Raw genomic sequence first — 26,410 nt, forward strand, 5'->3', positions numbered from 1 at the left:
CGGCGACAAAGCACCTGTCTGCGGAGTCACTTTCTGCTGATGTGCTGTGACCTCACTATCACGCATATAACGCTAAGTCGACCGAGTTTACAATAATATCAACATAATCAAGACCCTAGGAGATTTCCCCTATGTCTACGAATACAGCCAGTGGCGTGGAAAATTTCAAGCACGATAGTCTATGTTGAGCGGTCTCTGAGATAGATCCAACGGCATTCAACCCACTGCGAATGTGGAGGTGCAGAACTGTTTTAAACATTTTTAAAAGAAACGAGAAAGAGCTAATGAGTCTCTGCTACTTTCGATATTGAAGAACGTATTGTACACTAAATAGAGTTGCATGATCATTCGAGAGACTCAATCGCAGGGTTGTGCTTGATAATAGTTCTCACAATGATCAAATGAAACATTTTATTGTATTATTTTTTATTTTAAAACAAGCTTTCTTCAACCATTTTTCCAATAAATAACTAATTAAAATGCATCGTGCAAATCTCCTCCATATGGCATATTTAAACTTTATCCTTGTCCCTCAAAGGAGCCTCTTCACCATTACTCTGTTGCTCCATCGAACTATTATTGGACTTCGATATGATCATTGCCTTTTCAGAATCGGTCAAATTAATAAAGCTGTTATTATTCTTCAACTCAGTTTGTATGGATGCGAGCAAATCAGGTGAGTTGGCGCGCTTGACCGCATCATCGCCGCGTAGCTCGTTTATAACCGTGTGCGCACCAGCACAATCACCACCAACAACTTGCTCATCCTCAATTCTTGCTAATACATTCGATTTATTTTTATTATGTATACGCTTGGATCCACGCGTTATCAAAATTACTGCTGGTGACTCATAAGGTAAAGCTTGTATGACTGTCTTCAACAGCTTTGGTCTACTTTCTGGTGTACGCGGATTACTTATGACCACATCGGCCTTTAAAGTGCTTTTGGTGCGCTCTTCTTCACGTTCGCGTGCGGCATTCTTACGAATAAGAGCACGTGCACGTCTCTTCAAGATTGCTTGTGCATTTGGATAGTAAGCGATGACTTCATTTAGATCGGATTTTGAGAGTACAAAGAGATTTGCATAACCTTTGGAGCGTACATCAGCCGTACGGCGATCGGCACCATTTATACCCAACAAACTGATTTCACCAAAGACCGATCCTTCAGAGAGCGTAGCCAAGACAACGTTGCTGTTTGGTCCGCCCATAACTTGCACTTGTCCCAATTTGATAATATACATTTCGCGTCCTACCTCTCCTTTACGACAGACATAGTCGCCTGGTAGAAAAGTAACAGCGCGCAACTTCAGTACCAAATCGCGTAAGAGCGCTTCTTCGCAATCAGCGAAAAGCTGTACTTTTGATAGCGTCTGTATGTGTACGGCTATAGCGATATCCGTTTTCAAGTTGATCGGCAAAGAGTCCAAAATATTTGCTTCATCTAAGTAGGAAAAAAACACAAAAGTTATTCAACGAACACGCTTAAGTTCGTTTCGAAATCTTCAGGTTTCTCTTACCCAGCGTACGTTGTTGCTCCCACGTGAACTTAAACCACATTTTTACACGTCCTTGCACATCGCTTGGTAGATTCAAACGTCGCATATATTCCAAAGTTTCATCCTCCAATTGACGATACTCATTCTTGTTGCGCGTTGCTGTAGAGATAATATCGCGTATCTGACCAATGAGTAATGCAAACACAAAAACCCCCATCAGCCAAGCGGCGGTCATGAATACATATTCACCTTCTCGTTCGGGTTTCGGATTTTTACCTAAGTAGACAAAAGCAAAGTTAGAAATTAGTGATTTCGCTGTTGTGGTAGTCCCTTTCATATTTTTATTACCGATAGATGTCGCAGTTTTTGTGGCGAAGGCAAAGCAACGCACATAAGGATGTCCCTTGCCGCTAAAAACCCAACGATTTATGCCCAAACCTGTATTTAGAGATTAGAGTTAGCGCTCTTAGTTGAGAGAAGAACAAGTTTTAGGCGACCAAGAAATTACCTTGGTAGTCACTATAGGCATAGTAAGCACAGGCTGTTAGATGAATCATGTAAAGCATATAGGTTAGGGTTTTAGCCACGCGTACCTGAATGTAAAGTGAAAAGGAAGAGTTGATTAAGCGGTATCAAGAAATCATCACGTACGAATATCTTTTTAGTGTTTTGAATGGTAAACTCAAGAAGGAAACTCAGCACTTTCTAAAGTTTATAAGTTTTATTTATCTCATGTAGGTATACATAATCCCAAGAAGTTGACATTTTCTCTGCCAGAGAAGATAGGACATCTAAAAATCCCAGCTTGGGTAATAGTACCTGCAAAAAAAACTATTATCCCGCGGCATCATCGCACAACGAGGATAGAACAATGTAGTAGCTCTCCGACACTTGGCATCTAAGGATGTGATCTAGCTTTACCCAAAATTCAGCATACCCCAATCTCAACAGTTCTAAAAGTGTCTTAGTAATAGAGCGCCACACAACAAAGGAAAAACTTGACCCAAGAGTGGAAGCGACTATCAGGAGCTCGATGAAAGTTGGAAATTCAAATTCCGAGAGTAGCCGCTAGTATGCCCAATGCTACTACGGTGAGAGAATTGGAAGCTCAATGTGGAGGAGAGAGCGAAGATGACCTCGACAGCCCTTTATTAATGTAAAAGAATGCTTGGCTGTACGTGGGGTTTACTGCCCCCTCTCTCTCATTTTGTATTTACATCGTTCGTAAAACTTAGGAGTCTTTGTTTGGTGGACAGTAACACAAAAAAGAACCAACCTCAAAAAATTAGTAGGGGTATGCAGGCTAGTAATGCTTAACATTCCGGGAGCCACGAAAACAACCCCGACGGCTGCACTGTATGCCATTCTGCACATTCCACCTGTTGACTTTGTGGCAAAGAACATAGCGCTAACAACTGTAATGACGCTGAGTGCCTCGGGGCAACTTGAGCGCAGAACATACCGCCATAGTGGCCATAATGCCATCGACTACAGGACGAACAGATTACCTGATTTCATATCTGCGCTTTTAAGGGACTCTTAGAGCCACAACAGAGGTGGATGGTTGGCGCAAGGATGCCAAAATGGCATACGAGGTGAAACACGTGTACATCTATGGTTCCGAAGTAGTGCAAGGAGTAGAATCTGCGATATAATGTACTGATCCGGAAACAGATCATTGTAGCGTATATCAGACGGAAATAGTTGTCGTAACCAAATCAGTAGAAACACTGGAAGAAAAAATACTGAATTACAACCGCGTCAACTTTTATATTGACAGCCAAGCAGCACTAGCGTAAGCAATCACTGGAAAGAATCGGGAATTGGAGAAGCATACACCTATATTGCGTTCCAGGGCATATGGGAATAGATGGGAATGAAAAAGCTGATGAACTAGCTAAAAATGACGCATCGCTCGAAGCTTGATCCGTAGACGTCCGAATTAGGTCGGGCGAGATTAAAAAAAGGCTTGAGTTGCATTTGGTCGACCGAGCGGGAAAGGCGTGAACCCAAGCGCGGGCTGTAAAGTGTCGAAGATCATATGCAAGTCTAACAACCTTAGACTTATAAAGTTACTTCTAGCATTTAAAACAGATGACTGTAGACTCATTACGGGTATGGGGACTGGACACTGCCTCCTAGCGTCACAAACCTTTAAATCAGAATTGTTCAGTGATAGCAAATGTAGGAAGTTCGGGTAAGAGGAGAAAACGGTCGAACACGTTTTGTGCCCGTGCCCTGCGCTTGCTAATACTCCAGCTATTAGGAATGCTACAGCTGTCAGATCTAGAAGCAGCAGGTGGCATAGGTTCTAGAAAGCTTCTAGTACTTGCCAAGAGGCCAGAGCTGATAAAGAATCTTCTGGTAACACTACGGACTCACTCAGTCTATGTGACGTCCCCATGGACCGGCTAGATCAACCTAACTTAGCCTAACGGTCAAGGAATTAAACATCTAATCGGATAGAGCGCCGGTTATGTCTCTTAGAGCCCTGATTTCAAGTGTGGCTTGATAGAGGGTGGTCTAGGAGTGCCTCACCTTGCTGGAAATTGCATCGAACTGTTTTAATGATTGGGATCATTTGGGTCCCGCCCCACAGCAATACCCCGAGCAACTGTCACGCTTATCTCTTAGAGCGCTTGGAAACAACTGCACAGACTTTACTTTTTGCAGGGTATTGAGCTCCCTCTGCCCGGATTATGGGATCCATCAAGGCTCATGTAAGAATATAATGGAAGGAAAGCCATTCGCAGATATGAAGAAAGTGCCACAAAGGCATTATACTGGTAGCCGCATTCTTCAGCATTAAGTGGAGGAAAAGTTGATCGCCTCTTGTGCTCTCAATTAGCGTACCTTGCTGAGTAATGGTCAAGATCGCCTAGGCGGTTAAGCGCTTATTTATAATGAGATCACTTGTTCCCAAGGAAAATGGTTGGTATTCCCTTAAAATGAAGCTTGAGACTTACTGCTGTGTGGGGGACTCAGGGACTTTTAGGTCATTCACAGTTTATGAAATTGGGTGTTGCAAAGATTAACTTACGAAATGCGGCGCCGATATAACACGATCCAGCAACTTGAAAACTTCCCAAAAGCTCTGAATTTTGAACAATCGTGGAAGACGTAAATAAACAGCAGTCGTACCATATTTCAAATAGAGTAGCTCCAGAGGGAGTAGTGCCAGTAAGTCCAGCTGAAAATAAATACATATAAAAACATTATTTATTTATACATATACTAATCATATTAGAGGTAGGAGAGAAGGAGGTATATGACGGCTGGGGACCAGCCAAAAGAAACACTCACTTCAACGAAATATCTGGAAGTGAGGTTAGGCACCTCCACTACCAAACTCACCTTCTCGGATCACATACAAGGAGCCTGCTGTTGCCATGCAGGCACGAGAAGATTAACAGTGGAGCAACAGTATCATGGGAAAGTGGACTAGGGAACTAATCCCTGAACTTAATCCATGGTTGAAGGGCCACGCGGAGAGGTAGAACTGGCCTAGTTTGTAACCGGGCACGGTTGCTTCCGCAAATACCTGCACAGAATGGGAAAGATTGATAACCCGAGCTGCCTGTACTGTGGGAAAATAGACGATGAACGCAACACCTTCTTCGAATGCGGACACTACGATTAGCGAGGGAGGGTAGAAAAGATACTTGGCGACCTATGCCCGGGCAGTGTCATCAATAATATGACCTGCCGAAGAGACAGATGTGATACGGTCAGCACATATGTGAGGCATTTACTTATCAGTAAGCGAGAAGACGGATGCTTAGCCCATTAGAGTGAGAGTAGCCATGGAGCTCACGTAGTGCGCTCCCGTACATCAGGTACGGGGATTTGCGCGGGCCGTGCGAGGTGAGGTTTTAGTGGATAGCCCTTCATAGAAAAAGGGAGTCCTACACTCGGAGAATCTCGCTGTGTAATATAAAGTATTTCCTCCTTCCACAAAACACAAAAAAAAAAAAAACAATGTAGGGAATGGTGTAGAATTCGGGAGAGGAAGGAAAGAAACTTTTAAATTTTATCTGCAGACACTGGTGAGATCCACTTTCAGAGCATTATACTGAAAAGCTTTTTTGGACTCAACGACCGAGCAAACAATGATTTGAACGATACTTAGATTGCCTGCTCACTGAATCATAAAATGGATAGAGATCTAACTATACCTTCAACAGGTAGGGCACATAAAACGATAAGTTCTGCCACGAGTAGGTGTATATCACATCAGTTGAAGGAGCTTAGAATATATCTGTGGTTAGTGAGATAGGAGTGTAGTGCGAGGGATCAAAAAAATCGTTCTCGTGCTAGTCGGGCTAGACCGGATTCCTTTCCGAATAAGACTGCCATATCCATAATACTCCCCTAAACCTTGAAGACGTCTGTTTTTGGCTATAACCAAAGCATGCCTGCCAATAGGGGCGACTAAAACCCACAGACGTAAAACTGCGAGGGGTTAAAAATCTTTAATGTTAAAGTGAGACTAGTACCAAAAGGTGCCATTACCGGAGCCGATTGGATTTATATCTTGCAAAGAACTGAATGTGTCACCCCATAAACCTTCGAGGAGTGTTTTTTTGGTTACAACAACAATAAACACTATTAGTTCGGGGTGAGTCAGGGGCTGCTTCACCTTACTCGTGGTTCCATCGAATCCCTTACTGATAAAAATTATCAGGAAATTGTGAGCTACGTGTGGCTGCTTACAGGGATTTTGGGTAAGGTCTGCTCATATCTGTTACACTCCCATTTAACCTTCGGAAGTATTTTCGTGCTAAACAATCCAGAGCCCTGAAAGTAAGAGGGGCCAAAAAAAATCGTTGCTGTGGCGATGAGGCTAGTATCAAAAGGTGTTAATATCGGAGCGGATCGGACTCACATTTGACAAAAGTCTGCCCGAAGTCTTCCACAAACCTATGAGGTGGCATCGAGGTCCAGTTTGAAAATAATCAGCGGGGTGTGACAGCATAATAACATCTCTGAAAACTCTCACGCGGCGGATCCTTAGGCTGCTATTAGAGACTTCGGAGCACTGTTGTTGTTGTTGTTGTTGTTGTAGCAGTGCTTCGCCCCATCCAATAGGTGCGACCGATAACAAATTGTCATCAATATCCTCTAACGGGAATCCAAGGAAACTTGCTGTTTCAGCAGGGGTGGATCATAATGAGAGGGGTGTTAGAGGCGTTGGCTCCACATTACAATTAAAGAGATGGTTGGTGTCATGTGGGCACACATTGCAAGCAGGGCATACATTTTGTATGTCGGGGTTTATTCTGGATAGGTATGAGTTTAGCCTGTTACAGTATCCAGATCGAAGTTGAGCTAGAGTGACTCGCGTTTCCCTGGGGAGTGTGTGTTCCTCTTCCGCAAGTTTTGGGTACTGTTCTTTGAGTACTGGATTCACCGGGCAATTCCTGGCATAAAGGTCCGACGCCTGTTTGTGGAGTTCACTGAGGAGTTCTCAGGTGCCGTATTTCCTCAAATTGCTTACGGAGGTGACTCCTTAAGCCCTGGGCGGTGTTGCCTCATCAATCAGATGTCTGTTGGGATGCCCAGGTTTCTGGTTTGGTTAGCATCTCATTTCTCTCCCTCATGGGGAGTATTCTCGCCTCATTATGTAGATGGTGTTCTGGGGACATAAGAAGACAGCTCCTGCGGGTCTGAGAGCAGTATTATTGCAGACCTGTAGCTTCTTCCAGTGAGTAGTTTTTAGGCTAGGCGACCATATAGGGGACGCGTAGTATGCAATCGGCATTTAACAATCTTTGGAGCTCTAATTCTTGCATGCTCCTGAAGAAGTGGACCTCGAGTCAGCTAATCAAGCTTTGAGCTGACGTTATCTTTTGCTAATCGTCGAGGTCTTTCTGGAAAGTTCTTAATGTCAAGCGCTCCCTGAAACTGTTAGCTTGTAAGCTATACATTTGTTTTTTTTTTTTGAGGTAGTTTAAAAGAGGACCTTATTTCAGTCCATACAACAGTGCAAACGAATAGCAAAAAGAGAGGAACCATGAGCTTTGCAGCTCACCTTGAAGGACTGGAAACCTAAAGAACGCAAAGAAAGTTGAGTCTTTGTTGGAGTCCATCAGAAATGTAAGACTTCCGTTGGTTTCAAAGCAGACACTCTCAGCAAGAAATCGGCTCGCTCCTTCAAGAATACCCTTATACTTTTATGTACGTTTTACTTACCTTAAATTGCAGTTTTCTCATATAATTCTTTCGTGTTCGAGTCTTATCTTTCACCCAAAATCCTTCGGATAGATACATGATCCGATGTTTAAAAAACACAACATCCAACAAATAAATGACATCGGCTGAATAGTCACATATAAACCAAGTGTTCGTATTCTCTGGAGTTTGAAATGGAAATGTGGAACGTAACGGAATGACCCAAGCATTATAGAGAAACGTCAATGAAACCACGCACAACCATGATATGTAAATTTTTCCTTGTGGATCAAGTGTCTTCTCATCGTTATTGCTGCCACATAAGGTCGAACAAATCCATACGTTTGAACGTGATGTATCCGCCTCGAAAATACGACCACGATTCAAAGATTTCGCAGCATCCATTAGCTTAGTTTTAAACGGTGAATTCTCACGTGTTGCACTAACCGATTTTAGACCAGTTGGTAGTGAACGTATGGGTGACGCTGAGCCACCAGCGCTAGCGCTAGCAACTGCGCTCGTACTACTCGATGGAGTGGGTGGTAACTCAATGCGTAATTTTATTTTGTTGGCGCGTGCTGTGAAGCGACGCACCAAATGACGCACATGGTCACGAACATCCGAGTTGAGGCTGAAATAGAGAAAGAAAGAAGGATAATAAAAGTATATGAATGCGGAGTATGGGCATCAAATTTTGAGGTCTAAATATATAAAGTCTTCCCAATCAAAATAAAACCTATTTTATGACCTATGACTTGATAGCTTGGGCATCGGGCGTAACTTTTTCGGAAGGCATTCGCAAAGCTTCAGCTTCTTGCATGTGTCTCTCAGTGTCTCGCCGAAGCATCGCTGTGATAGCACAACGTTCTGCAAAGACGCCCATAGTTGATTTCAATCCAGATTTGTTTAATTTGAGAAGAAAGGTCGTACTTTTCCTATCCAAATCTGGCATCGATATCCCGGTTGGTTCATAACAAGTTCGTTGGCCGAATAGTGTATACCTAGACTTTGCTCAGGAAATCCCCCAGTCGAGGTGAAATCTATATATGTATATGTATATAAAAAGAAGTGTACATTTTGATTGTCACTCCATAACTCGAGAACGGATAGAAAGATTGCCATGCAATTTTTAGGAAAGATACAGGAAGGAGAGATGATGGTTAGTTGATTTTGAAATCCCAAATCGGTTTAGCCATAAGAATATAAAAATCAAATTCTGTGTATGTGTTCCCTATGAAAAGTGTTTCACATACATCAATCATCAGCAAATTTTGGCTGTAGGTTCCTTCGATCAAGACGAAAGTTTTTATATTTCAGAATTAAGAATTTTAAATTAAAATGTTTTTGTTTTTTGGCTATGCGAACGAACTATCTTCGCTCCAAAAAATGATCATGTTAACAAAATCAATGATCGCATTCAAAACCAATTTCCTGGTGAAGCGACGAAATATAAATCGATCGACACAGGTGCAGATGAAGATAAAATTGTGAATTATCCAATTGAATTTCTAAACTCTTTAGAACCACTTGGAATGCTTGCGCATATATCAACTTTATAAATTGGCTCACCAATCATGCTTCTTCGGAATTTAAACCCACCAAAATTGTACAAATGGACTTTGCGTTTAGAAATTAATACCGAATTTAATCGAAGCAACAATCATCAGCGGTAAAAGCAAAGGTGAAGATGTGGTGATACCACGGATCCCAATCATTCCTACAGATTTGCCATTAAATTTTAGGCGCTTATTGTTTCCTGTACGCCTTGCTTTTGCAAGCACAAGGACAATCGCTTACTATTGCATGCTTAAATTTAGAGTCCGTGCTTTTCCCATGACCAGCTATATGTTGCTTGCTCTAGAGTTGGAAAATCAAAAAATTTCACCAAATATGCGTACAAAATTCAATTCAATTTACAGAACAATAAATTAAATTATCAGAAAACAAAATAGAAAAAATAACGCAACATTCATTATATCTGGGCCGTTACAACGTACGCCTGGTAAAGCTAGTTATATTATAAAGCCTTTAACGTCGCTAGAGCCATACAACCCCCGGAATAATCTTACTGCTTGTCTATGGCCTTAATATCCTTTTTGAAGACACTGGAAAATTCAGTATTGCTTAACCTGAAGATGCTGAGACTAAAGAAAAGGCCTCGTTATTCCCTGCCACCCTCGCAGCCCTCCTCACTTCTCTGCTTTGAAGGACACTCTAGTTTCCGTAGCTAGAAGATACCGTTGTCTCACTGTGGACACATCGTTTCGTGGGCATAGGTGGTGGACCTGCAATGTAAAAAACGCCTTCCAATGAAACATAAGAACAAGCTTTGAATGAGAACTTCTGTTTCTGATTACTACCCCTGCAAATGTTTAACGGACTATGATTTTAAAGAGCTTGAGATGACGTCATGTGCCAGTAATGGCCGAACTCTTTCGGACAAAGTGCCGCTGTTTCGGTTTTCGAAAAACCACGTCAAAGCAAAGGTTGAAATCACCACCATGCAGGAAGCATGATGGATTGGAAAAAGCAGAAGAACGTTAGGGCCTTGCGACGTCTACTACAGTAGCTATATAAAGAAACGCAGAGTTCGGCACCAATTTGTTGGTTTTGTGGTGGGAAAGAAAACTGGCTGTCACGTATTGTCGTTCACGGCCGTGAGGTTTTTTAATATCTCGTTTATATGCGCTTGCGCACCAATAGACGATGCGAACGACAAGCATAAGTACTCATTCTATGAGAAACTAGAAAAGATATACGGTGACACTAAAACCATGTTGGGGTCTTTGGTCCTACAGTTGAAAAATTTTTGTTTCCACGATGTAACATCTCCCAACGGGTTGAGGTTGATTGAATGCGACGCGGATCGAAGTAGTGTCCTTTGCAGTTCCTACTTCCAGCATAAAAAAATTCCCCAAGCCACTTGGCTTTCGCCTGATCGGACACGAAACCAAATCGGTCATGACTTTATCGACGACAGGCATAGCTCCAGTGTCCTCAATTTGTGCACTCTACGAGTTCGAAATATTGGACCACTGCCTTGTGGCAGCCTGCTTGAAATCGCGTATAAGGTTCTGTCCAGCGTTCTGTGCGAAAGACTGAAGCCCAACGATTTGATAGGACCTTATCAGTGCGGCTTCAGACGTGGTAAATCTACTATATACCAAATCATTACGATGCGCCAAATCCTGGTGAATACTCACGATTAAAGAATCGTTACCATATTTTTGTCGTTTTTAAAGCAGCATTTGATAGCGCTAAAAGAAGTTCCTTTTAAACTGCTATGTCTGAATTTAAGTTCCCTGCAAAGCTCGTAAGTCTCTGCCAAATTGCGTTGAGCACCAGCTCCGTAAGGATTGGAAGGGACCTCTCCGAGCGAAATGCAACCAAACGAGGCTTCAGAGAAGGCGACTCCCTTTCGTGCGGTTGTTTTTAACTTAATGTTGGATTAGATAATTCTGGCAGCATAACTAAACGGTGATTGCGCAATATATTATAAGAGCCTACAATTACTGGGGTATGCTGATGATATTTCATATTTCGCCATACATACGCGCCGTGAGTTCTGCCTCCTCTGGATTAAATAAAGATGGGAAGATGTAGGGTGGGGCGTTAATGATAGGAAGTACTTCTTGCTCGGTATGTTGACGGATATAAATTCAAGACTGTGAATGATTTCGTCTATCTGGGAACTAATATTAACAGCTAAAATAAAGCTTAGAAATCAAAAGGAGAATAATTTTTACCAACAAGCTCTACTTTAGACTAAGTAGGCAATTGACAAAATATGGTAAAGTCCTTTCTTGAAGAACAAAAATTGCGCTTTACAAGTCGCTCGTCATACCTGTCCTGATGTATAGCTCGGAATCATGGACCGTTTCGACAGAAGATGAGATGGCTCTTGGTGTGCTCGAGAGAAAAGTTCTCCGAAAGATTTATGATCCTGTTAGTGATACGCAGATATGAAGAAAGCGCAGCGAATAAAAGCCCAAAGGCTTTGCTGACGAGGTCATGTTATGCGAATGGACGATGAAGCTCCAGCCTAGAAAGTATTTTAAGCCAAGAACGATATCCACTGAAGCAGATGAATTTTTGCTGGCCAGCTTTTTATGACATAAATTCCTTCGGAGCGTTCGTAAAAGGCTGAGGGGCGTCCCCGTTTCGAAGAACTACGCATACCAAGTCGGTTCCAAGAAACTGCATAGGGCTTTTTCCCCAAAGAGTGACAGCCACTGCCCTACTTCAATCAAAGCAACCTTGCCTGGTTTTAGGCGCACATTTAGATTTAAAAAGACGTTGAAATTAGGATATTGACGTCTGAGAGGAAAATAACCCTGTGTCGGCTACTACCCTGCAAAAATCCCGAGTACTCCATGCATGCATGTATGGACCAACCGAGTGCTCCAAAATTAAGCACAATTCATACAAAAAATATGGTCCAATTACCATTGCGATGTCCTAGGACTGGATCATATATTCCAGCTCCGCATTACATCAGAGTAATCCATGGAGTACCCACAGTCCAATAAACATCGCGTAGTGATTACAGTCGTTAAAAACGAGCAATGGTCGGCTTACAATAAGTTCGTGTAGAAACATGAGTTGGTCGATTGCTGCATTACAGTGGAGTATAATGGTAAGTACTCCAGTAGACCACATGATCCAACGATTTTTGCATGGTAGTAATAAAATGCTCTATCTTAGTTCTTAGGAAACCTTTGTTTCAGAACTTTTTTCTAAACCGCCCTATATCAGAATTCATTTGAAAAGGGCCATAACCCTAGGGTATTCATAAAAAAAATTCTGAGATAGACCATGGTTTAAATAAGTCAAGAAATATGAAGTAACCAAATTCTGAGGTAATTTTTTTTTTTTTTTTCTCGGACGTTGTGGCAGCGCACTGCCCTCAAGTGGCCCGATGAAACCAGGCTAATCCTGTTTTTTTTTGCTTTTTTTTTGTTTTTTAATTCATACATACTTTTTTTTTTTTTTTGTATCCTAATTCTTATTTATGTGTTACTTATAATTTTTTGTTACCGAGTCTTTGAGAGGCAGTGGCTTCTTAAGCGCCGAGATCTAAAACCGCTCAGCTACAGAGAAACTCATCAGCTGAGAAATATAGATTCACAAAATACAATAGACTAAAAGTATAAATATATTTTTTTAATTATTAAGAGAAGAACCGTCTTTTTTATGGCAAAGAGCGAGTCCGAAACATCAATTATTCTCGAGTGAGAGTTATAATCTTCACACAAACATAGAAAAGGTTCGTGTAGTTGGAAATTGCTTCTGCATTGTTTAAGAATTATAGGTTTATAATGCCTTGAAACTCGGCATGGAACATTCAAGTTTACTTCGTTCAATAGAAATGGGCTTGAAATCGATCCATTTAAAAGTCTAGCCATAAATAGTACACCTAGCATTTCTCTACGACTTGCAAGGGTAGGAAGATTTATTAGTTTTAATCGATTAGTGTAAGAAGGAAGATTATACGGAGAGTCCCATTGAAGATTTCTAAAGGCGAAAAGTAAAAACTGTTTTTGAATTGATTCTAGTCTATCCACATGAACTTGATAACGCGGATTCCAAATTATCGATCCATATTCTAATATCGGCCTCACCAATGATGTAAAAAGGGTTTTTGTAACGTCAGGATCACTAAACTCCTTTGCCCATCTTTTCACAAATGCTAAAACTCCTCTCGCTTTATTGACTGTGGCATTAATATGAGGGTTGAAACTAAGTTTGCAATTCATTGTAACTCCCAAGTCGACAAAAACATCAACGCTTTCCAGAGTTTGGCCATTAATTGTGTAGGAAGCTGGCTGTATGTTCCCACGTGAAAAACACATGGATTTACATTTTTCTATGTTGAGTGGCATAAAATTCGCATTACACCAAGTAACTAAACGATTTAAATCCGCCTGGAGTACAGAACGTTCTTTAACCGACGCGTATGACTTAAAAAGTGTTACGTCGTCGGCATACATTAAAATTTTAGAATATTTTATAGTTGTGGAAACATCGTTTATAAAGATCAAAAACAGAATAGGACCGAGATGGCTGCTCTGAGGCACACCGGAGGGAACATCGATGACATTCGAACAAATTTTTTTAAAAATGACTCTTTGAGTTCTACCGCAAAGATAGGAGGAGATCCAGCGAGTTAGGCCAGGTTGAAAACCAAGCAATTCGAGTTTATAAACAAGTAATGAGTGGCGTACTTTGTCGAATGCTTTGCTGAAATCAGTGTATATAACGTCGGTATGATGATTGTTTCTAAACCCATTAAAGACGTGAGTTGTAAATTCAAGCAAATTGGTTGTGGTTGATTTGGCTCTACAAAAGCCATGCTGATAACTATCTATCAATGTACAAATCGAAAATGTAAGGTGATTACTGACGATTGCTTCGAAAAGCTTAGGGATAGCGGAGAGCTTTGCTATTCCACGATAGTTTTCAATAGACGACTTGCTTCCTTTTTTATGGAGTGGGATAAGAAAAGATTCCTTCCAAGCCGTCGGGAAAATGCCATTTTTTAAAGAGAGGTTAAACAGATCAATAAGGGGCTGGTAAATGTATTCAGCACATTTTTTAAGAAAACATGTTGGGATCAAATCGGGACCGTATTTGAAGGATTCTTTTAGGGTCTTTAGATGTAGTAGAACATCTTCAGGCAGCAAATTTGGGGCATATATTGAGTTACTAGAATGGAGCTCATACGGATAATTTGTAGGTGATGAACCAACCACAGCAGAGTAATTAGAGTGAAAGAATTGAGCGAAGAAGTTTGCAATCTCTTGATCGTCGCTGGAAATGCTATTTCTAAACTTCATGGCAGAAGGAAATCCGTTAGTTCTGCGTTTAGAATTTACGAAATCATAAAAAGACTTCGGGTGGCAAATAATGTTTCTTTTAATTTTACATATGTAAGCTTTATAACACTTTTTATTAAATTCAAAATACTTATGACGGAAAATAGCGTACTGTGCATAATGAGAATGTAAACCGGTTCTCTTATATAATTTGAATAAACGTGATTTCTTATTTTTTAAAGCTTTTAAACAGGCATGCTTAACCAACGAACCGATATCATTTCGTTACGATAATTAACGTTAATAAACGAAACAAAGTCATATCGTTTCGTTTATTAACGTTAAGAACGTCAAATTAACGAAATGATTTTGTCTCGTTTTCTGCCATATCAAAACGAAATCAAATCGTTTATGTTGATTATTAATTTCAAACTATGCTGGCAAAGCTGATTGATGGCGGAGTCATTAAAGGTGAAAGCATTAGCCAAGCTGGTTGCAACTTTTCTCATGAATTTTGACAGTACGAACATTTCTCAGAGTATTTTTGACATTACCACCAACGAATTAGACAAACAAATTACACGGAGTTTGTGTGCGTATGTCCGCTCGCTGTTACCACCTTACAGCTTCACCATGGCTATAGCATTGCCAGCACAATTCAAAAATAAAGTATCACGTTTTTGTTAAAGTTTTTAACGTTAACGAAAGCTTTTCGTTTCGGTTAAAAACGAGATACAATTTATCTTGATAATTTCTTTATCGATAATATTTCGAAGTGTTTCAACGGAAACGGTGGAATTTTTTGATAAACGATTAGCTTAACGTTAAGGTGCATCCCTGCTTTTAAATCTTTAGTAAACCAGGCTTGCACTGGTTCAATGTACGGGCATTTGCGTTTGGGCACATGTTTTTCAAATAGAGTATAAATGGTTTTATTAAAATGTAAAACGTTTTCCTCTACATCCTCTTTATATCGAGGTCAAGTTATCTCAGAAAGCTCTTTATTTAAATTGTTGAAATTAGTTCTGGAAAAATCAAAGCATCTGGTAGAGGCACATGTTTTGTTAGTGCAGCCGACTTCGTTGCTTATGATTTCGTAAGTTATCTCAAGAGAAGGATGGCAAGCGTCTTCTGGCAAAACAAGAGGTTCACACCGATTTATAGAGAATTTAGATATGTTGTCAGCAAATGCTAAGTCTAAGAATTTCCCATACTTATTTGGAAAGAAGTTGATCTGATTAAGGCAAAGATCAGTAATTCCATCCAAAAAGTCATTGTTATGCATCTTGGATGATACGGGGACAATATTGTGATCAACGGTATTCCAAGATATATGTGGCAGGTTAAAGTCGCCTAATACAATCATTGAGTCCGTGGACTTTATCATCGAATTGACTGATTGTAACAGTGAAATATGGTGCATATACACTGATAGATCAGAAGACGGTGGAATATAGCAAACGGCTAAGTAAATATGACCCCGGTCTAGTAATATTCGGATGCATTTAAACTCGATGGAATCAACTTCGGCTAAATTAACATCTTCAGATGGAATTGAAGAATGTACAGCTAGCAAGACACCACCTCCGGCCCTATTTAAGCGATCATTTCTATAGGTCTGATACTCACCACAAAAAATTTGGGAATTTAAAACATTGGGTTTCAGCCATGTTTCGGTATAAGCAATAATATTATAGTGTCGGCCACCGTGGTGTGATGGGTAGCGTGCTCCGCCTATCACACCGTATGCCCTGGGTTCAACTCCCGGGCAAAGCAACATCAAAATTTTAGAAATAAGATTTTTCAATTAGAAGAAAATTTTTCTAAGCGGGGTCGCCCCTCGGCAGTGTTTGGCAAGCGCTCCGGGTGTATTTCTGCCATGAAAAGCTCTCAGTGAAAACTCATCTGCTTTGCAGATGCCGTTCGGAGTCGGCATAAAACATGTAGGTCCCGTCCGGCCAATTTGTAGGGAAAATCAAGAGGAGCACGACGCAAATTGGAAGAGAAGCTCGGCCTTAGATCTCTTCGCGCGCCTTACATTTATTTATTTTTATTTAATTTAGTATTTAAGCCTCTAACGTTTTGATAGTAAATGCTTAAGCAAGATATTAAATTAAGTTTTTTGGATCGGAACTTTGAGGAGGAATTTTTGCTACATTTTGAGTAATCTCAATAGTCTTATGCACAAATTCGCGAACAAAAGCCCCTTGCGGCCAAAATGCGCTGTCCAAAAGTTTATCAAAATCTTCTGAGTAGACATCAATTCTAAATGAAGAGATGTTCCTTTCGTAATTAAATTTAAATTTTCTTAAAGTCATGCCGTCAGCCTTAATTTTCGAAGTGACATAAGACTTGATATCCTCAGCGGAAGTGTCTTTGTCAAAGCGAGATACAAAAATCTATTTTTTGAACGAGACTACAACCAGCTTCTTAGCCGGTGCTACTGAATAAGAAGTCACAGATTGAGAAGTTACAGCTTCAGAAGTTAGAGTTTGAGGCTCTAAGGTTTTTTCCGCGGCCTTAGAAGTGGATGGAACCACAGCTTGCGGATTAGGGGAAGCCACGTCTATGAGCTCCACTTGCGGAAGATTAATGTTCTGAGCAGGATTAAGATTCAAAAGGTTAGGTGAGTCTTCAGAGTGTTTTTGATTATTATCCCGGTTGTCTTTATTTCTATTTAAACAATGCGGTAACTCATCCAAACACTTGAAGGATTTGAACAAGCTATCGTATTGATTGAACTTTCCCGTGATTATGGAAAACTCTTTAGCAATATCAGAAAACGCATTTCGTGTTTGTCTAAACAGTTTAAATAGGTCAACCTCAGTTGATCTGCATTTATGGCATGACCAACGTACTCCCTTCTCCCCATCATTGACAGTGTCAACAACTCTAGCCGTCAGTCCCGCGCACTTTCCATGGGCGAGCCCATCGCAAAGCCAGCAAGAGACAAAACGTTCGGATTCGCTTTTTACCTGACAGTTATTCAAAATGCAAGTCATTTTTTATAGAAAGGTGAAAAGAAACTAGTATAAGAATATAGAAATGGTAGAGATATGTTTGTAAATTACAAAGAAAAAACAGTTGAAATAGCACTGAGAATGAGAAAGGTTATATATAAAGCAACTCTGAAAGTTTGGGAGCTTAGCGGTAGCTAGCAGTTGTAGAGTCACTGTCACTTGACACTTAAAAAGCGACGCAAACAGCTGCGAAGACAGTAAATTGCGAGGAAAACAAAAAGTGTGCGCACAAAAACAATTGCAAGGTGAAAAGGTGCCAATCAAAATTGCAACAAAAACACAATATTCGGCCATAGAGTTCTTTTTCAAACAATTTCACTTACGAACTAGCAGTGGGATTCAAGGGGTTGTGTAGCGCAATATATAGCTTCTCCAACCCAATTGTAAACCTCACCTTCGAGCGGCGAATCCCGTTTCACTAACAGACGAGGCTCTGGCGACCCCAAGCTCCTCATGGAACTTGGGGGTGGGGAGGGAGGGATGGCCTGAAGGTTCAATGTGGCCATATAAATCGTTCCCGAGATGGTCGGGCCAGCACCTTAATGGTGCTGTGTTACCGGAGCGTATCGGATCTGTATCCGACAAAGGACCATCACATCGATAACACTCCCCAAAGCCTTCGGGGAGTAACCTAATCGCTACAACAACAACAACAACAACGAACTAGCAGTCAAAAAAGGGCTGTCCAACATTTCATCGTAGATCTCTTCTACTGAAACCTAGTTGTTTATATTTTAAAATGAAGTGTTCATGCCCTAGCCTTCTTACCTCGTTGCGCTTCTGCGCCTATCTGTGGAAGTCTCATCCACTGGTGCCACCGCTGCAAAATCACTCTTAACCAATTCAGGACCAAAATTCTGCTCATCATTCAATATATCAGGCAATTCATCATAACAAATTTGCACATCTTGTTCATCATCATCAATTGGTAGCTGGGACATGGTATTCTCTGTCATCGAGGAACCCTCACTTTGTGGACGACGGCGACTGTGACTGCCATTATAAGTAATATTACTGTATTTGGAAATACTATTACCAACAACAACATCACTTTCATCAGGTAAATCAACATGTAGTGGCACCTCACCAGGTAATAGTACACGCCTGGTATATTGTGCAGCAGCAGAAGGAATCGAAGAAACTCCAGCAACTGAGGGCGGTACTGTAGGTGACGATAAGGATGTCGACGACGATGCTGATGAGGTTGAAGACGTCGTTGAGGATGATAAAGAAGAGGCGATTTGTGATACGACTAGAGATGATTTTGGAGATTCGACTGGTGTTACAATTGGTGACGTTGCAGCATTCAAAACACGACGTACACTTTCTGGACTAACCAACGGTTTGTCATTCACATACTTCAAAATATGCTTGACCAATGCATGTGTGCCTTGTATATTAGAACCCTGTTGATCAGCTTCCAAACAACCAATGCGTCCATTACGAAAATACAACTTGGAATTTGTGAGACGTGGACTACGCATTTTTTGACGTTGCTTTTTGAACGAAGTCAGTTTGAAGGTAACAGGTGATGATTTTTGTGATGTACGCTCTGTGGGACTTGGCGTTTTATTCTCCTTATTTAGCATAGCCTTACTACGTCTACGTCGTGCTGGAGGTGGTGGTGGTTGTGGTGGATCATCTTTGTTAGCATTACGTACAGCAATTTCTGTTGCCGTAATAACATGTTCGATATCTTGAATATCTTTCGAGATCTCTTCGAGACTACGTCGCATCGTCGCTTCCTTTTCACTGGGTGATTGGGGACAACGTGTGCCATTGAAGCTACGCGTATTCCATTTTGTATTGTTCATTGTTTTTGATATGGTTTGGTGTTTTTATCGTGTTTACGGGTACTGTGCGAAACTTTAGTGTGGGGTTGATTAATATGCTCGTAGCAAATGTTTGCGGTGGTGGCACATGCACGGCTCGTGCCCCTGCAAAGGTCACTGCGTGTAAGTTTACTCTGGGTGGTTGGCGTTTGATTGTCACTCGAGGGAATTTTCACGACAAAACACGACACGCCCTGCACTTTATGCTGCGCACAGCTACTTCATTGCTTTTGTTTTTCCTATTTTTATTGCGTTTTTTAATGTGACTCCTAAAAGTATGCAATGAATGTTTTCACTTCAAAAACATCCGCGAATACCTAGATTTTAAATTGTTAAATTTATTTTGCACCGCACATCAAGCAAATTTAAACGAAACTAAAATAGTCTATCACTCCCAAAATAACCGAAACGATAAAATGATACTTGTTTTTCACATTTTTGTCTTTCACCTCGCACCTACCATATGTTCTATAGTCGACGAGCTCACTCGAGTTGTGCGTTTCGCATACCGAATATGCAATTAAATTTGTTAATGGATAAATTGTAGTAAAATGTTATGACTTAATATTGTAAGTCGTTTTTTGTGTACGAGATCTGGCTGACTAATTGCTTTTGGGTGTTTAGAGGTCCACCAACAACAAGTTCATGCAGTCGCATACAAATGCACATTAGACAGTACCAAAACCAAAACAAGAGGCATAAGTACCAAATACTCGTGAATAGTGATAGAACTTTTAGAAAAAGTATCGATATCGGTACTTTTATAAAATACTCGGATCAAAGTATCGATTCTAGTACTCATACTCAGTAAACGATATCGAGTATACCCGATCCAAATGAGTATTTCGGAATTTTTATCAAAAGAGAAGAATTTTTTTTTTAAATCGAAATCGTATGTTTTGAATTTAATAGAAAACAAATAAGGAAGTTTAAGTTTTGGACGAAACCGAACATTATATACCCATATGTGTGCTCTTACATATATTTTAAGGATACATTTAAAGAGAACCGTCACGAACATTAATGATTCAAAAAAATTGTTGATCGACTTATAGCGTTAAAAAAAGTTTTTCCAGTTAGAAAAAAGTTTTTCTAAAAACAGTCGCCCCTCGGAAGTGGTTCAAAAGCTTCCCAGTGAAAATTCATCTGCCTGGAGAAGCCGCTCGGGATCGTCGTGAAATATGCAGCGTCAAGTATTTTTTTATGGCATTAAGCTTTTTGTGGAGAGATTAACTAAATAGAAATTTCAATTGAACTTAAGTATGTATTTTGAACTGTCATATCTCTACTGGTTGGTGTTGTTGTAACAGTTCTTCGCCCCATCCAATAGGTGCGACCACTCACCTCACAAATTTCGGTCTAATTTGTGCAAGAAACTTTTATCAAATTATTCAAAAACTTAAAAATGTGGATTTTATATTTCATTTTATTTATTTTTTTAAGTTTTTAGCCAAAATAAAAGTGAACTATTATTTTCCACGATTAAGTATGTGTATGGTCTGTTGCATTACCAAAGAAATTACTGGCGTAGCGTGCACGTTCTTACCCAATTTGCTGTGTCATCAATATCCTCTAACGGGAGTCCAAAGAAACCTGCTGTTTCAAAGGGGTGGACCACAGAGAAATGGATGTTAGAGGTGTTGATTCCACATTGCAATTGAAAAGAGCGTTCGCGTCATGTGGTTGATTTTTTTAGCCTGTTACGGAATCGAGATCAAAGTTGAGCGCGTCTCCCTAAGGAGGTCGCTTTCCTCTTCTGCGAGCTCAGGGTGTTTAACGTTAAGAACGGGGTTCACCGGGCAATTCCTGGCATAGAGGTCCGCCGCCTTTTTGGGGATATCACTGAGGACATTTTTATGTTTTTGCCGTATTTCCTCACAATGCTTACGAAGGTAATGCTTAGGTGAGGTTGACAATCGTGCAGTCATCGGCGTATGAAACAATTCTTAACTCTATCTGGTGGTTAAGAGAGCTCCGATATGTAGAATTAAACAAAAGCGATGATAGAACACCGTGTTAATTCTTCTGTGTTTAGATGCTACGTTACTGAATTGCACCGATGCGGCAGGCATCAGACCAGACAGATAATTTGCGGTCTACATTTTTAGATTAGGCAGAAGAGGGGATCCTTACAACTCTTGAACTAACGCGCCGTGTTTGACTGTATCAAAAGCTTTTGATAACTCTATCTCTTCTGGTAGTATTGTTACATACCATATACACATATAATGGAAATTATGTTAAGATTAAAACTGTAAGGCCCTTTTCTTTAAGGTAGGCGTGGTCTTTATCCGCTTTTGATCGGATCTATATATAACGCTAAAGACCATATTTCCGCCATATTGCAAAGTGATATCAACGGATTTTGATTAAGGGTTTGCAAAACTTTTAAGTTTTCTTCTGCTTAATGTGGGCGGCGCCACGCCAATTTGAAAAAAATTGTTATAAATTTATGTATATTGTTTATCGCAATTTTATTCCACTTGTCAAATTTTACCACTTCGTCAGTATTTGCTAAAACCTTGTTTCTTTTTCCCATTTTGGAAAGTAGACGTTGATATAATCTGAAGTCGACCATTTTCAATACCAGTATATCGTCGACGAGCTTTTACCCCATTGTTGACAATCTCAATTTATGCTCAAGTTATAGTGTTAATGGACTGAACTTTGTTCATCTTAAACATGTAGATCATCGGCTCTTGGTAAAGTATCGGGGAAAAATATCGAGGTAAAGTATTGATACTTTACTCAGTACTTGGAAAAAAGCATCGAGTATGAAATACACGAATATTTTTTTTGGAAAAGTATCGATACTACTCACTCAGTACTCATATCGTTTTATGACTACTCGTGAACACTGTGCGTTTTCGGAACTTAAGCGAGGCAACTGATAATAAAACTAAATTTTGAGCATTACTCCATTATTTGTTGACATTCTCAATTTATGCTCAAGTTATCGTGTTAATGGACTGAACTTTGTTCATCTGAAACATGTATATAATCGGCTCTTGCTGAAGTATCGGGGAAAAGTATCGATGTAAAGTATTGATACTTTACTCAGTACTTGGAAAAAAGCATCGAGTACGATATACTTGAGTATTTTTTGGAAAAGTATCGATACTACTCATTCAGTACTCATATCGTTTTATCACTACTCGTGAACACTGTACATGTATGTACCGGAGATGTGCGTTTTCGGAACTTCAACGAGGCAACTGAGAATAAAACTAAATTTTGAGCATTACTCCATTATTTAAGAAAAGTTGAGGGACGAGCGACCGGTTATTCGTTATAATAACAGGTGGGACTAGTGCGTAATCACCTTAAACCTTATTACTTCGAAGTCGGTAAGTATCGAAAAAGATTTAAGGATTAGCGGTACGACCTTTATGCAGACATTAATATAGTCCAGCTAGTTAAAACACAATGGCTACGCTGGCTAGGCCATATTATGCGAATGAAAGATCATGCTCCGGCCAAGTAAATATTTTTATCGGATCGCGCCTACGAAAGAGAGCGCCGCTACTCCACTGTAATAACCAGCTTTTATCAGGCTTTAATAAGGCTACCACCCTTGCCTGTTTCCATTTTTAAGGAATGATAAACATCGACATATCTAAGCTGTCTAGGGGCTATTGACTTTGAGGGCTTCGGCTTTTGGATAGCATTGTGAATATCTGCAGTCGTGGTGTTAATGGACGCAACGTTATTTCCATGTCTGTGCGCCAATCTTATGGCTTATCGTCTTATCTTAGCAATCGAAAGATGCATCACGCCGAAAAACGCTAGCGTATTTTTTCGTATCCGACAAAATTTATAGCCATAATAAGTCGTCAGTACGTTTTGTCGGCTTTGACAAGACCTTCACGGTCGACCAGAGTTCACAACCACCTGTAAAGAGGTTACAGTTTTTGAGTTGCTCTTTTCATTTGACTTGCTTGGCGTTCTCCCTGTCGGACAACTTTAGAAATGGGGAGAGCAGCAAATGCGCGTTACTTTGAAATCATTTCATTTAGTCTTTTTAAAGGTAATGTAGGTACGACGGTCAGAGGTTATGATCGTCTGGTTTATCTGTGGTGAGAAGTAGGGTAGATAGTCAGATGCGAGTAACGATTTTGTGAGTATCGCACTTATATTCTAGCCACATCCACACAAAATTCAAAAGATGTGTGGAACTATGAAGATGGTTTGAGATCAACTACGCCTGACCGTCGCCGATGTTGAGTTCAAATAGATTGTACTTCAGGTGTAGTGATTGATGAAATTTGTAAAAAGTATAGGAAAGTGGCTTCGGCCAAGGGATGAAGAGCATTAAGTGCTGAAATACGTTATACGAGGCAAGGGTTGAACCTTGGCTGTGCTTTTGATCGAACTATGGAGATTGTGGGTATGAGAAGCAACCGTTTGAGTTGGAGGCAGAGTTTGTCTTGAACAATGGCGGGAATTATGTAGTGTTTGCTGGGTATCATTGCAGTCGGTCGTTGAGACTGACCACTTACAGGACGTTGGATGGCCGAAGGTCCGCTTAAAAGTTGCGTATACAACGAGTGCTAGGGGTCAACCAAGACCTAGCCGCTCGGTTGGGCACCAATCCTTTGTACGACACACACTGAGTATGAGCGTCTTAAATATATATTTTTTCCGGCAGACGTAGCAGTATCAACCTCTAGGTCTGGGATAAGGTTCAACGTCTCCTCGAAATAAGTGCATGTATCTGTTCTGGGGATGAATTGCAACTTATGAGCGATATAGAGCAATTAAAACGTGATTACATTGAAAAGAGAGCCCTTGACCGCGAAGGAATCGCGAGTAACTCATATTATACTTATGTATAATCTCGAGCTTAGTAAAGCAGGATGGCAGTACAATTGCTATTCTCCAACCAAGCACCGAGCTCATGAAACTCCTCCTCCACAAAACAAGCTCGATAACACTTTTAAGTTTTCAGCCAACTGTTCAGATCCAGTATGCTACGGAATTAGCACCTTAGGTCATCGACGCCAAGAAGGCGTCTAGCATCAAACACATGTGCAGGCAAGTTTCATTCCAGCAGGCACGCTTCACAAAACTGTTTTCCTGATCATAAATCCAAGTCTCCTTAATTTTTGAGAAAAATTATGTGATACGAATTGGTTCCTTGGAAAATACATTGTAGCTTCGTTCCATGACATCGGGATAAAGCCGTTTTGAGGTACCTCACATAAATTTGAAAGTGGTAGCCTAACTTTTACTTTTAGATACGGTCTAATGTATCATTACACGTACAGCTGTAAAAGTGAACATTGGCGATGTGTATGTGTATGTATCGGTATTTGAATGTGTTGTGCAGTGAATTTGTAAAGTTGTATGTCCTAGCAACCAAGTCCTTTAAGGACGACAAAACAATTTTTGTTTTATAACTTCTAAAACCGAGTGGAAAAATTACAATAAAACCACGGCACTGTACCACAATTTACGCATGCAATTTCAAAGCTAAAATATTTTACAAAACATTGGAATATATAAAGAACATTTATTCAGTCCACTTAAACAAAAGTTACTTTTCTCCGCACGCAAATAAAGTTTATCAAATCGGTTCACAGCTTTTGATTACAGTGATGTGCACCGTTATAGAAACACGCGCTATGTTGGCTTAATGAATGCATGTTTTTTTTTTTTTGACTATGTATTTTCCAGGTTAAACTATGAGTCGGAAGCGTGGGAAGATGAGTTTTGTATTTTCATACCGAAGCGGAATCTGATGCTTATCTTAATCGGGGACTTCAATTTTGTAATAAGGAAACTGGTGACCTTGTAAGCATGCAAATTTAGAGAACCACTAAAGGGGATTGTAATATCTTGTATCCTTGTGCTCTACACCGCCAAAATGCAAAACGCCTTGAAGAAGGACCGCTGTTATCTCCATACTGATGCTGAAACATCTCAATCCCAATGGTCCCTAACGTCTTCTAGTCCTATCTCTTCATTTCCAAACATGTTAGGAGACAAACGTGGTCATAAGAAGGCCGAGAAGAGTTATATTTGCGAATATCTCTGGCGAAACAAAGTTCCTCTGGGAGGATGGGATGGCCAAGTTGGTTTAACGTGGTCTCGAGATGGTCGCCCAGTAACTTAATGGTACTAAATTCCGGCACATACCGGAACAATATCCGGCAAAGCACCATCAGCATCGAAAAAACTACCAAAACCTTCAGAGATCTTTATCGCTACAAGAATAATAAGAAATCTCTTGTGTCGTCCTCTTTCAAATTAGGTTGTCCAAAATATTCTTTTACAATATACTCTTTAACTATGTAACTAGCTCTTAGATTCGAAATTCGATTCGTTAGCTCATGGAAATAAGCTAAACTCTCAACCAGCTCCAGCTCGCCAGAGCATGTAGCATCCTTTTTGACTCATAGTCACAAGCTTTTAAAATCTAGTCCAGATGGGTATCTCTATAAAACATGATTTAAGTGCGAGCAACTTGTAAGCAATAATTGGTGCTTAACCACCCAGACGATTTTCATCCCAATCGTTCCCAACAGTGTCTATTGGTACTAGTTTCCGGCATGGACCTGATATATCTCCAACGGGTTAGGGGACTTAGAATATACCCGCGGCAGAGGGTTGTGTATCGCAACTCTTTCAAGGGGTTACCAGCGCAATTTATAACTTCTCCAATCTAATTTTAACCTCACCTACCCGGGGCGAATCCTGTTTCTTTAGCCGACGAGGCTTTGACGATCCCAAGTTTCTTATGAAACTAGGGAGGAGGTTACGGGATGACCTAGAAGGTTCAATGTGGTCATATTTAATCGTTTCCGAGATGGCCAGGCTTGCACTTCAATAGTGCTTGTTACTGAAGCGTTCCGGATCTATATCCGAAAAAGGACCATAAACATCGATAACACTTCGCATCCCCCAGCGGGTAAGGGGGTCAGAATATACCCGCGGTAGGTATGTCTGTTGTAAGAGGCGACTAAAATACCAGATTCAAGGGGTGTGTAGCGCAACCCTTCAGGTTGCCAGCGCAATATATAGCTTCTCCAAACCCAATTGTCAACCTCACCTATCGGCGGCGAATCCTGTTT

General features: G+C 40.5%; 1 protein-coding gene across 5 annotated transcripts; it reads right to left on the reverse strand.

Annotated features, from left to right (window-relative positions):
• Window positions 1-394: 394 nt before the first annotated feature.
• Window positions 395-24,904, reverse strand: CngB (Cyclic nucleotide-gated ion channel subunit B). Of its 5 annotated transcripts, XM_067772125.1 has the most exons (9): window positions 24,763-24,820; window positions 19,798-19,823; window positions 18,274-19,606; window positions 7,692-8,301; window positions 4,540-4,689; window positions 2,008-2,092; window positions 1,848-1,937; window positions 1,521-1,775; window positions 395-1,444 (listed from the first exon to the last, which is right to left on the reverse strand). In XM_067772125.1, exons 3-9 carry the CDS (start codon window positions 19,317-19,319, stop codon window positions 513-515), a joined length of 3,168 nt encoding a protein of 1,055 aa, XP_067628226.1. In that variant the 5' UTR covers window positions 19,320-19,606; window positions 19,798-19,823; window positions 24,763-24,820; the 3' UTR covers window positions 395-512. The 5 variants fall into 5 exon arrangements, with proteins under 5 accessions (XP_067628226.1, XP_067628223.1, XP_067628221.1 ...); XM_067772122.1 differs by lacking the exon at window positions 19,798-19,823 and having other exon boundaries at window positions 24,784-24,904; XM_067772120.1 differs by lacking the exon at window positions 19,798-19,823 and having other exon boundaries at window positions 18,274-19,654; window positions 24,784-24,899.
• Window positions 24,905-26,410: the final 1,506 nt, after the last annotated feature.

Source organism: Eurosta solidaginis, chromosome 3 (genome assembly GCF_040869045.1).
Source record: "Eurosta solidaginis isolate ZX-2024a chromosome 3, ASM4086904v1, whole genome shotgun sequence".
In the NCBI taxonomy this organism is placed as follows: domain Eukaryota; kingdom Metazoa; phylum Arthropoda; class Insecta; order Diptera; family Tephritidae; genus Eurosta; species Eurosta solidaginis.

Excerpts from the sequence above, each read along its gene's own strand:
- CngB (XM_067772122.1), bottom strand. The coding sequence starts at position 19,319 with ATGAACAATACAAAATGGAATACGCGTAGCTTCAATGGCACACGTTGT. Across the intron at positions 8,302-18,273 it reads AGGCGCAGAAGCGCAACGAG|CCTCAACTCGGATGTTCGTG; the intron begins GTAAGAAGGCTA and ends TCTCTATTTCAG. Across the intron at positions 1,445-1,520 it reads GGAGCAACAACGTACGCTGG|ATGAAGCAAATATTTTGGAC; the intron begins GTAAGAGAAACC and ends TTTCCTACTTAG.